Source organism: Vipera berus (genome assembly GCF_964194415.1).
Source record: "Vipera berus genome assembly, chromosome: 2".
In the NCBI taxonomy this organism is placed as follows: Eukaryota; Metazoa; Chordata; class Lepidosauria; order Squamata; family Viperidae; genus Vipera; species Vipera berus.
Window position 1 is genome coordinate 103,563,863 of NC_138203.1, and position 13,196 is coordinate 103,577,058.

General features: G+C 36.4%; 1 protein-coding gene across 4 annotated transcripts in view; it reads right to left on the reverse strand.

Annotated features, from left to right (window-relative positions):
* KEL (Kell metallo-endopeptidase (Kell blood group)) overlaps positions 1–13,196 on the reverse strand; it is a 68,498-nt gene that overhangs the window by 31,039 nt on the left and 24,263 nt on the right. For all 4 annotated transcript variants that reach the window (XM_081321345.1, XM_081321344.1, XM_081321342.1 and 1 more), the window contains 3 exons: positions 9,847–9,971; positions 4,217–4,363; positions 3,250–3,315 (listed from right to left, as the gene is read on the reverse strand). In XM_081321345.1, the coding sequence (XP_081177471.1) occupies positions 3,250–3,315; positions 4,217–4,363; positions 9,847–9,971 (338 nt within the window). The remainder of the gene's footprint in view (positions 1–3,249; positions 3,316–4,216; positions 4,364–9,846; positions 9,972–13,196) is intronic.

A 13,196-nucleotide genomic window follows, 5' to 3' on the forward strand; every position in this document is an offset into this window, starting at 1 on the left:
TCAGGACTAGTAAAGGATTTAAACTGTCTCAAGCTAAGAAAATTAATGGTTTGCTGAAACGTTATAATATGGAAAACTGTAAACCAGTAAAAACACCTATGGTTCAAGGTTTTGAGAGTTCAGCAGATAACAGCAATGTCTTTGATAAAAAGATATATCAATCATTAATAGGCAGCTTGATGTATTTATGTAACTGGTCAAGACCTGACATAGCATTTACAGTTAATCATTTAGCTAGATATTGTGAGAATCCTACAACCAGATGTTGGCAAGGTGCGAAAAGAGTTTTAAGATATTTGAAGCACACCATACATTATTCTCTATATCTAGAGCCAACAAAGGAATTGGAACTAAAAGCATTTGCAGATGCTAGTTTTGCATCTGATACTGTAACCAGGAAATCCACTTCAGGATTGGTTGTATTATTGGGAAACGCTTTAGTAGGATGGAGGTCTAACAGACAGAAGCATATAAGCTTATCAACAACTGAATCCGAATTTTCTTGTTTATCTTTATTATGTACTGAGCTATTGGTATGGAAACAATTATTGTTTGATATGGGTTTAAATTGTAATGAACCAATAAAAGTGTATGAAGACAATCAAGCAGCTATAAAATTAGCAACTAATGCTGCAGTGAAAACTAGATCAAAACATACGGATCTACGGTATCTAAATGTCAGACAATGTGTTAAAGATAATTTGATTAAACTGGAATATTGTGCAACTGAAGATAATATTGCTGACCAGTTTACTAAAGCTCAGGGTGCTATAAAGCATAAATCTGTTTGTGATATGTGTAATTTGAGATTGTAAAAATATATGTATAATATGCCACCCAAAAGGGGAGATTGTTAGAGATTAAACTTGATTTGGGTGACAATATTATATAATGGAGTAAAAGCACCTTTAAGGAGTTAAACGGCCTAAGGGTGTGGCTGTAATTATTCCACATAAAAGAGAGTTAGATGTTACACGTTGTTGCTCTTGTATATGTGTTTGATGTTAGTGTTTGGATACCTCTTGTTCTCTTGTTTGCTAACTTGATATTTATTCTCTCAAGAATCAACTGCTTGCTACAGTGTATATTGTTTTTGATATTGGTAAGCAGCTTTTGTATTTTGATACTATGTTTTTATGGACTGACTTTTATGTGCATGATACTGGATTGATACTTGGACTATTTCTTACTGTGTTTCTTTTTGTTGTCTGAGTAAAAATAAGTTATAAAACTCGTGTTAGTGCATTACTGTTTGCCTAAAAGTCCCAGTACAACTTCCACTGTGTATTAATAATACTCTGTTAAACAAACCATTTTTTCAACAACAAATTCTAACACAAGTGTCTCTTGTGGCAACCTGGTTCCCAGGTTATGTACCAACTGCAGTTTCCACACCAAGCAAACAGCTGCCCTATACAAAGTATATTAGAGATCTAAATATGTGGTTTCCATTTTAAGAATGACCCTGTATTTAGATGTCCTTGTTCAAGTATATCAACTAAAGCTGACAATAAGTTCTCTTAAACAGAAATCACGTGGCTATCAAACACAATGATGTCTTTCAGAATCACCCACAAAAAATATCTTCACTTTGCCAGGATTCAGTCTAAGAATTTAATTCATCCAGCCATCCACATCCAGACAGAATCTTTTCTGATTCAGATTCTATGGAATAGTGTTATTTGCATACTGAAAATACCAGAGCCAGCAGTTCCATATAAATGATAGTTAGCATTGGAATAAAATGTCTATGGAGATTTTCAGTCATCCAGGTCATGGTTGTTCCAAAGGTGCTTTATAATGTAATTGATATTACTATCTATCTATCTACTATCTATCCTTCCATCCTCCACCATTCAGTCAAAACTGAAGAAGCTTCTTGGATGAGAAGCAAAATGTCTTCAAGGAAAAACCAAACCCAGTTGCCTTTTGAAAAAGCACCTTTGAGTTTGGAATAAAATACTATCTTACAGGATCCCACAACACAACCTTTGAAGAGCAGCAAAAGTTATTTTCTGAGATGATCACTGAATAAGCTAATATGGTCAAGCGAATAAGATGTCTTATCATATCTACAGGCATCAGGTGGTACAATGTACAGTTCAGTAGATTTGAAATCAAAACTGTGTTCACATCAGCGTGAAGATGAACAATTTTGTCCTCAGTGCCTTCTAAATCTGTTGAGCAAGTAATTGAAAGCTGTAAATTCAATTTATCTGAGGCAATGACAATAAACTCCTTAATAATAATAACCCCACTTTTAAAATATCTACTGAACAGCCATTTAAAGATGTGAAGAGGTCTTCTTTACAACTTTTTATGCCACTCAACGAGCAGAACTGTGTGCACTAGCATGTAGATCCCATTGTAAATATCACACCACTTATGCTTTAGTTGTCTCTTCACCTGCTCCATGGTTAGAGATTTCAGAAGAACTAGGGAGAAGCTTTTTATCTACAATGCTGAATAAAACAACTTGAGCAATTGTCTCAATATCTTTTGTTTTCCTGTTCTATAGGTCAAAAAGTCCAGTATACAGTAGATTAAAACAGGATTATTAACTCTGGCTTCTGCAAATCCTGCAGAGCAGCCAAGAATCCATTAAATTCTATCAGTTGTCAAGGGTGGATGCCCTTAATGAGTCCTTTACTTCTTTTGATGAGGAATGAAGTTCTGAGTATCATGTTGGAATAACTATTACCTTTTCCTCCAGTATCCAATTCATTCTATATCCATATCCCAGGCCAGGATTAATTTGAGGGTATGTCCTACTCTATACTAAGACAGGTCAATGTTGTGTCTTGTCTAATTATAGTTTTAGAATGATTCACAGTTAACATGGAAGACATAAAGTCCAAACTTCAGCATGGATGTTGAACTTTATTCTGGAGTTCTTTAATAGCACACTTCAGATCGTCTCAGCTAGTTCATTCAGGAAGACTATTCAGATAGATAAACCAAGTTTCTTCAAAGTGTCCCACTGATTCAATGTCACATAAAGACCATAGTATATTTCAATTTAGACAAAGGGATTAAGGTGACTTCCAATCCCCACCATGAATTGATGCCACTTTAAAAACACAGACAAGCAATATCATCCATTTAAATTTCTCAGTACAATAACATACATCATAGATGAATGAGACCTTGTGACCCACCTCACAATATATTCTGTTTCACACAACAAGCATAAGACATAGAGACTGGCTTGATCCAGAAACAGTACATTAATCATTTAACACAACTTACCTGGGGATAATTCACATTTCTTTCAAAATGGTATTCTGGTGGCAACTCAAATTCTGGATGGTCAATCTGAAAAAAGAAAACAAGGATGAATAGTAATACCAGCTACATTATAAACACGGTAACAATAATCCAAAAGCAATTGTAAGGGAAGGAAGGAAGGAAGGAAGGAAGGAAGGAAGGAAGGAAGGAAGGAAGGAAGGAAGGAAGGAAGGAAGGAAGGAAGACTGACTTCTGCAAAATTGCTGATAAGAAGAGAGCATTGTAAACAGAAGAGTGGGTTTTGTCAAGCTGTTTCAGCAATGGCACAAAGTTGCATTAAATTTGCATTTGATTATTTATCAGATATAAGCTGATGTAGCAATTTTCAAAGAGGAAAATAATACATTCTGAGTTGTTACTGTTGGATAATAAATCATCTATTCCATCATGGATTTTGTTTGGAACCAATAAGCATTTCTAATTCCACTAGACAGAGCAATGATATCAATGCAAATATCAGATAAAATCTAGCTAATATCTTTCCTTGATTAAAAAACAAACTATGTAACCCTCCACATTGCAAACATCAGCATGAAAATTTACTGAATGTTGTGAACAGTGATAGATGCATTTTTCAGCTTAGATCTCCCTTTTTTCCCCGATCCCCAAAGAATTGCACTAAAGAAGCATGTTCACATATATGTAGTAATACATGAAAATATATAAAAAACAAAAACTAAAATACTCATATTTCCATGGATTTTCTTTTCTATGGGAAAAAAATCATCAATCCTGAATCTTGATATAACATGGAAAGGAAAGAGATGAGCAATTTAGCATAGTGGTCATATTCTGTGTGCTAATTTCTTTGACAGGGCATTCCATTGTTCTAACTCTGCATAAGGTAACTTCATGTAGGAAAATGCATATATATTTAAATCAAACGTTTTCACTGTATTACCTAAACTTTGCCTTCTAGTAGTCTTACCTGGATAATATTGGTGCTTGGATCAGATGAACTGGGTCCCACGTATGCTTTGAAGAATGGAAAAGTGTTGTATTTTTCCATGAGTATTTGTAGAGTTTGGTTAAAATCCGTTTCTTTCCAGGAACCGGTGATATTCCAACCGCCAATCTGAACAAACAAAATTTGATCACTGTTAACAAGAAAAAAAAAGGGACGTGGTGGCTCAGTGGGTTAGGACACTGAGCTCGTCGATCAGATGATCGGCAGTTTGGCGGGTCGAATCCCGAGTGCCGCATAACAGGGTGAGCACCTGTTACTCGTCCCAGCTTCTGCCAACCTAGCAATTCGAAAGCACGTAAAAAAATGCAAGTAGAAAAATAGGGACCACTATGGTGGGAAGGTAACAGTGTTCCGTGCGCCTTTGGCGTCTAGTCATGCCGGCCACATGACCATGGAGACATCCTCGGACAAGCGCTGGCTCTTCGGCTTGGAAATGGAGATGAGCACCGGCCCCTAGAGTCGGAAACGACTAGCACGCATGTGCAGGGGAACCTTTACCTTTACCTATCAAGAAAAAAGGGTTATAAAATAGCTAATTATGTACAGGTTCTGAGTTGGAAAATGCTCAGTTCAAATTTCATTTCAGAAATGGACTCACTTAAGACTCCTTTTAAAATAAATAAAACCATAATAACAATAAATACCCTCACCACCATATGTAAGAACAGGTTTCATTCTTTTCTTTCCTCATTTGCACTCCTGATAAATGTCCTGCCACACTGTCCTTAGCTTAAAACAGTAATCCCTATAATAGAATGCATGGGTTACCTTGAGGAAAAGGGAGAGGTAATGCTGCCTTGGAAACCATCATAAAAGAGAGGGAGCACAGCTCACAGTTGTTTAATAGTCAAAGAAAGAAAGATAAGAAGGAGCTGCCCTAATGGGTCAAGAGGTTAAAAATGGCAGGGAGGAAATTTGTACTTTCAAACTTGCACGATTCTAATAATGTAGCCTTACACATCTAGTTGTATTCCCTGCTCGATATGTCCTCATTAAAACTAATGCAAAATTGTTGATTCCCTCCCACAGGAATAAGAGCATTAGTATTTCTGTCAAGATTGTGTTATGAGAAGAAAGGGTTTAATTTTTTTCTGCTCATGTTTTTTTACTATTGTTTCAGTCCACTATTATTTGAACTTATTGATGGACTTACAGCGTGGCCGTGCCTCAGATGAAGGACCCAAACAACACAATTTTCCTGTTCTTTCCTTTTTAACACATTTCTTGTAGCTATAGTACCCAACAGACAGAAGAAACAGTGAGGAAACAGAATTATAAAGATGCTGACATCTTTGTTGTTGTTAGCTGACATCTAGATACCACCTAATATCATGGAGGAGGTAAGTCAGTAGGATAATAAAACTAATCTGAAGCAACCTTTTGCCCATCTAAAAATGAAAAACTTATCAAAATGAATCACGGCCTTGATAAGATGCTGCAGCATTCCATGTATCCTTGCTCTCTTTACCTCAGTAATTTTTGAAAAGAAACCTTCTAAAGGGGGACATTACTGAGGAAATATTATATCGGTAAAAATAAATTGACATGTTGCCCATAATAACTCTCAAAGCAGCAGGATTTTTTTATCTCCAATACTTTTACCAAGTATTCCATAGATAATTTAGAGTCTGAATAAATCCAAAGACCTTGAATAAGTGTTTGTTCAATTAAGGGCTATCAAGTGAGTGTTGAATCTTTAGTAATCACATATATAAATTTCCTCCAGGATGATCAGTCCCTAACCTGCCCCTTTAATCTGTCAGTAATTAACTTATTTTCCACTGTAATTGAATCCTCCCACTTCGCTGCTGGCTGTACTCTTCTGTTTCTTCCAAGTGCCTTGAGTGAGAACTTTGGTTTCATTTCTGCTATGATTCATTTATTTGTTTTCTTAGCTGTCCATAGTACTCTCAAGGGTCTCCCCTAGCAACATTCAAAGTCATCAATACTCTTTCTACCCTGTTTCTTCTACAGAGGGTCACAAGGAAAGCTATTTCACACACGTGGCATCTAAATTTCTTCGCTGCCACCTTATTGTATGCTAGCCTGAACAATTTCTTGACTGCTGGTATTTTTACTCTGATACTCGAGTCTAAAAGGCAGAAGCTATCTATCATTTCAATGTCTTTATAATCAGTTTTAAAGCTGGTTGCTGTACATGTTGACATTAGTTTTTCTTTACACGTAAGCATAGTCTCATGGGGTTTTTTACTGTGTTTCTTAACTTTTCTTATTAGAGCTTACAGATAATTTTCATTTTCTGCTATCTGTATTCAAAAATAACAGAATAACCAAATTGGAAAAGACCTAGGAGGTCTTCTAATCCAACCCCCTCCTCAAGCAAGAGACCCTATACTATTTCAGACATGTGTTTGTTCAATCTCTTCTTAAAAGCCTCCAATCGTGCAGCACCCATAACTTCTGAAGGCAAGTTGTTCCACTGATTAATTGTTCTAACTGTCAGGAGATTTCTCCTTATTTCTAGTTTGATTCTCTCTTTGATTCGTTTCCATACATTGCTTCTTGTTCTTCCTTCAGATGCTTTGGAAAATAGGTTGACACCCCCCCCCTTCCACAGCTGTAGAAAATTCCACAGCTTCTTGTGGTTGGCAAGATGAAATATTTTCTATAGTCAATGAAGCACATATTGATTTTTCCCCCTCTTTGGCTTTTGTTTTTCTATTCATCATACCCCAGCAATAATGTCTCTTTTAAAAAACCACTTTGAACGTCTGGCATCTCCTTTTCCATGTAAGGAAACAAATATAAGGAAATGATTGTTTCCATGTAAGGGAATAAATCTGTGTTTATAGTTATTTTGCTATTATGTAGAGTTAAGTTTCCTTTTTTTTTGGGGGGGGGTTACTGGTATGTAGACTGAATCCTTTCAATCTGTTGCATAATGTATTGTTCTCCAGATTTGCTGACACAATTTCACTGGAACTTTTACTGATTCTTCTTCTGTTGCATGGTATATTTCTACAGTTTTCCCATATGTTCTTGTATCCTTCTAACTTGGTGATCACAGGAGTGTTGATCTAACTTTATCTTCTAGTACTAGGGATTCTTATAAACAGGAAATCATTCCTAAGGTATCAGTTACTCTGTCTATTGGCATCCTCCAGCATACCATTTCAAAATTGGAACTCCTTCTGACTTCAGAGATCATTTGAAAAACTGTTTTCCTGTTTTTCTATGATTGTTTCCTTACCCCACATTCTTACATATGTTGTGTTATTGCTTCTTATGTCTTCTAGAAGCTCTGTAAAATACCTCCTTCCTGAGGTATTTGTCTTTCGTGACTTTAGCTTCTCTTCTCTTCTTGGCAATTTTCATTGTTCTGACATCTAATTTGCGTTCTTCTGTTTTGTGGTCTTTGGCAGTTTTTTCCCCCACATCTGTACTTAACAACTTGTTTGATTTCATTCCATCATTCCTTTGTTTCTCTATTATTGAGGTTCAGGATTTCACAGTGATCGTTGGCTTTGTTCTTTGGCTTTACCTTGACGTCTAACCTGCATATTAACTGTTTCATATTTTTGCTGTCAGAGTGTACTCCATCTTGTGATGTCAATGTATACAGGGGTCATGCATAGGTTGTTTGAATAATAAGTTAGCAATGAATTAATCTCTGGATTGGCAGAAACTGGTAAGTAATTCTCCTGATTAATTTCTGTTTTCAAAACCACACAATCCAACTAAATTTTCTCCTCTAAGTTATCTTGCGTGCATCTGCTCTTTAAAGATCTAGTCACTCATTCTGCCTAATCTACCCTGGTTTTCCTTCCCTAGAATGGTGAATCCATTTCCTTTCTTGTTCCCAGAAAACCATTTCTGAGTTCCTGTACTGCATTATTTCTTCTGCCTTTCTTGTTCTTGTTATCAGTCCCTTTCAACTTGCTTCTTTGTTGGATTCTCATCCCTTTGGAAAGTTGCTTCCACTCCTGGCTCCTGTTGTAATGCACCTTTATTTAATCTAATAATTTTGTCTTATCTTCTGAACAGTTGTAGTCCCTTGTTCATTCAGCTGCAGTATTTTTCCCACTAATGCCATTTGTATTTCCCGACTCTTGCAAGTCACAGCAGCAAAATCAGATCCATCCACCTTCATTACTATTTCCTAAGGCGCCATAAATAGAAAAATAATTTATTTCTATTTGTTACCTTCTTAGGTGTCAAATGTATCATTGATCCATATGAATTCCATTGCAACCTTTTGTGGGTTCTCAGTAATATGAAAACCAAGGAGAGGTTCTGTGAGGTGATTCATATATGCATTTTTCCCTACCTGGGATTGCCTTATTTGAAGTATGGGAGCTGAATATGGAAGTTAAGATGATTTTTCTGGGGGAAAAAGGTTACCTTTTAAGGAACTATGAAAACTCTTTAGTATTAGATCTGTGATTGGCCTATTTATAGTAATAAATAAACCTTTAAGAAAGTCTTAGAAAAATAGATCTGGAAAGAGCTTTTATGTCCAAAGCTACATTGTCACAATAATCTGTTCAACAACCAACCACAAAAGAGAACAAATAATAAAAATGACATAACAAGCAGAAAAACCCACACAAGAAAATATCATCACTGGATTACCATGTTCAAGAGGGATACTGTTTGCACATCCTTGGAAAGTATTATTAATACTCAATTTTTATGAGTCAACAGATTAAATATACATACACACACATGCACACATACACATACACACAGATACTATTTGCTGCCTTTTTATTTTATTTAAGCCGCAGGAACAAGCTACCCTGAGCAGAAAAGTGGCAAGATATGAAGCTGCTGTCATTCCTCCTCTTTCTACAATAACTTTCTTTGCAATTCAAAATGTTCCTCTGATGTTCTGGGCCCAGGAACAAGAGAGATGTGAGTTTATCCTTAATTAGAAATACAGGCTTACTACCTTTTGTCAGCCTTGTAAGTTAATCCAGACCAGAGGTACCCCCAGATCAACTAATTCTACTTTGTTTTAAGATTACACTTACAGAATCTTACCAGTACATTTTCCCCTCATTGCCATTCAGTCCGAGAAACTAGGAAGGATCCCTTCTGAAATTTTTGCCACATCCACATTCGTCCTGTGGGCTAATCTGCCTCTTATCCAATTATTTCCCTGGCTGTGGCTCTTCTTCCTGTCTCTCAAGGTCATTCCCACATACCATTACATCTTTACATTTAAAACTTTCCAATTGAGTACATTTTAAAAATAATGGATTCCGGCCACTAAGTTCTGAGAGTTGACATTTTAATAAGGAGGAAACTACTATCAATCTAAGAGTAGCAAATAAGGGAGAAATAATGGCAATGAGAAATGAATCTAAGTAGATACAGAATTTAAGAAACAACAGAAAATAAGAGCAGAAATATAGCCTAGGCAGGATAGAATATTTATATTTTATAAATGTAGGTCAATAAGAAATAGGAACATCATAACCAACCATCAATTATTTGAGTTTCTGGGGCAGAAAGTAAATGATCATGCATGTTATGTTCAAGGCTAATATGAAGACGATGGAGCTATATAATAGGATACATCTATGTCTGGGCAAAAGCAGACAACCACATTAATGTACAGTGATCACCTCGTTTATGAGCTTCTTCAAAGGCTCAGCACCTTGAGCTTCAATCTGATCCGTATTCATGCAAGAGGTATAAAACCGCACAGCTTTCTCCTTTGCTGAGCCATCAGTCCCAAGCTGTGGTTCCTCTGAACAAGAGAACGAGTTAAAATCAACAAAATCGAGATTATTTTTTTTAAAAAAAGTGTGACATAAACCAAATTCATTTCAATATGACAAGCTATAAAATGCATAGTGAAACAAAGCTAAAATTCCTTTATTCCAATAATGGTGCTTTCTATTTTGATATGTGCTTCTTCAGCATATTATATTATTTGTAATCAACTTTAAGAGATGCTATTCGAAAAGAACCATCTGAGTGAAACCAATACATCCATTTAACTGGCTAGCAGAAATCACCCTTAATTTAAACCATATTACCGTAAGTTTAAGTCATATGAAGTTTATTAAATCAAATCATATTAAGGTTATATCCACGAGTTCAACAAAAACAGATGAGCATCTCCATATGCTTTGGCATTCATAGGTCTGCTTTATTGCATTAGGATATAAAGTACAATACTTTTGCCCAACCACTTCCTTCAGATGTGTTAGAGTCCCATTGCCTTTTATTGATCAGGGAATGGAGGCAATGACCCTTTCGCCATCATGGAAGGGGTTCCATCTATGGCATATTTCCACGTTCAGAAATATAAGATAACTTGATATTTAAGGCAGAAAAATGAGTCAGTTAAAATTAAGTCCATGAGGTATTTCAGGCTTCTTTTTCGTGAAGCTACTTATTTCAATGGAATAAATCAGGGGTGTCACACTCAATTTCATTGAGGGCCACATCAGCATTGTGGGTGCCCTCGGGGGGCCGGGTGGGTATGGCCAGGGTGGGCGTGGCCTACTGGGTGGGCGCAGCTGGACTGCGTATGGCCTACTGGGTGGGCATGGCCAGCTCTACATCATTGGCATCAAGGGTGCCTATGGGGGCCTGGGCAGGAGTGGGACATATCTGGGGGTCTCTGGCAGAAGGAGGGTCTCTGGGCCAGGGCCAAGGCAGTGGGGACCGTTCCCTCACTGTTTCCAGGATGGCTTCGGGGGCCACACAAAACCACTTTGCGGGCCGGATCTGGCCCCCGGGCCTTGTGTTGACATGTCTGGAATAAATAAATAAAATTGGAAAAAATAGAGCAAAAAAGGACACAGCAAAATAGAAGAATGTATGTGCGAAGGAGCAGCATGAAGATATTTTGGCTGCAGAAATCAAAGTTTGATCATCACATTAATTTGGTCCCATTTGGTCACATTAATTTGGTCCCACACAATGATATTTTCTTTTGAATATGGCTAAAGATGACATATTGGACTCCAATGTCCAACTCTCCAACTGGAGAGTTCCACAAAAATACCTCCAAAAATGTTAGCTGATTATATTATGCTTGTACAGATGAAACTTTTTTATTAATTGGTAAGTTGATATGATACCATAGAGAAATGCAGTTGCTCTGGGACTTATTAAATAGCCTACTTCTGGGAGAGAAATTATTTGGCTGGATTTAAAAACTACATGAGGAATTGCTAGTAACTGGGAAACAGTTCCCAGGATACAGAGCTAAGTGAAATGAGTATCATTTTTAGCAAAAGAACCAAAGGAAGAAAGTGAATTGGGCTGATTTTTTTTAAAAAATGGAGAGAGAATTCTAAAGGAAAGACATTAAGCTTAAGATGTTTACTGACAGAATGAAACCAAAGAGTGATTAGGAGGCTTATAAATAAGAGAAAGGTAAAGAAAAAAAAAGTCAACAACATTAATGAATACTCTGAGCTAGTATGTCAAAAGCAATTCTGTAAACACAGATTTATGTTTTGCACACCAGAAATAATCATTCCTTAGTCAATTGAATATTGCAATGGTTATTCTGCACCTTATTCACATCACAACTAGACTAATGCATTATGGTTGAAGAATATCTGGGAAAGTCTGGTGTAAAATACTCCTGTTAGTGTGCTTGTATGTATTGATGTACTGAAAACAACCAACACCAGTACTGAAAATGACCTTCAGAATTCAATTTAAAGAAATGGTCTTAAACTTCAAACACATAATAGATCTGATCTTATTATGTGCAGAGACCTCTTTATTATAAATATTGAAATCTATCAGAGAAACCTTTCGTTATATATGCTTATTGATTAAGACCTACTTTTCCAGCACCTAAGAAATCATCTTTCCTTGTATCATTTTATTTTATTATTGAATTTATACTCCAACTTTCTGTTTATATAAACACTCAAAGTAGCTTATTGTGTAACAATTTAAAAGTACAGAAGATAAAGCACAGTACAACACACTCTACTTTGAGTTGTGATTGTCTCTGTTCTCTCTGAGGGGTACTTGGTGCTCTCTCAGCTTGGTTGTTTTCTTGCAGATGTTTCATTATGCCAACTAGGTTAACATCATCAATGAAACATCTACAAGAAAACAACCAAGCTCAGAGAGCACCAAGAACCCCTTATTTCGACCCTGAGCTACAGATATTCGTCTTTATCAGTCTGTTCTCTCTGCATTCAAAAATTGACTTTTTTAAACTTGGCCTTTGGAATTCTGTATGTTTTATTGAAGGTCTTTTCCCATTTGAAAGTTCTGTTTTTCATTGTATTTTTTTTTAAAAAATTAATGTTAGGTGACTTGTCTATGGAGATTCTCAATCATCCAAGTCATGGTTGTCCCAGAGGTGCTTTTTCAGGAGGCAACTGGACTTTCTTGTTTTTCTTTGAAGATGTTTCACTTCTCATGCAAGAAGCTTCTTCAGCTCTGACTGGATGATGGGGAATGGAAGGATTTATATGGTATTTCATGCAGACAGCTGGTCATTTGCATTCTTTGAGAGTCATTTGGCCTCAATGACTGTCTAAAAGAATGCAAATGACCAGCTGTCTGCAAGGAATATAAATCTTTCCATTCCCTACCATCCAGTCAGAACTGAAGAAACTTCTTGGATGAGAAGCGAAATGTCTTCAAAGAAAAACAAGAATGTTAGGTGACTTGGCTATCATTTTCCTTTAGCAGAAAGGAACAAGAGGAACTGAAGCATCAGATATGGTAGATATGCAGAACTGAGAAAGGAATACTCAAGAAGTAGGTAACTAATAGAGAAGAATATATGTTTCTTATAAATAGGTAACTGGCAAAAATAATATTTGGAAATTATAGGTTACTAGGGTCACAACAAATGGCTAAGAATTAGGCACAGTACAATGCAAGTGGTTTCAAATTTGTTCATGCCACAAAGCTTGTTCATTAAAATCATGATCATCTTCATCATCACTATCCCAGAATTCCAAGATTTCCACTCTAGTGATAA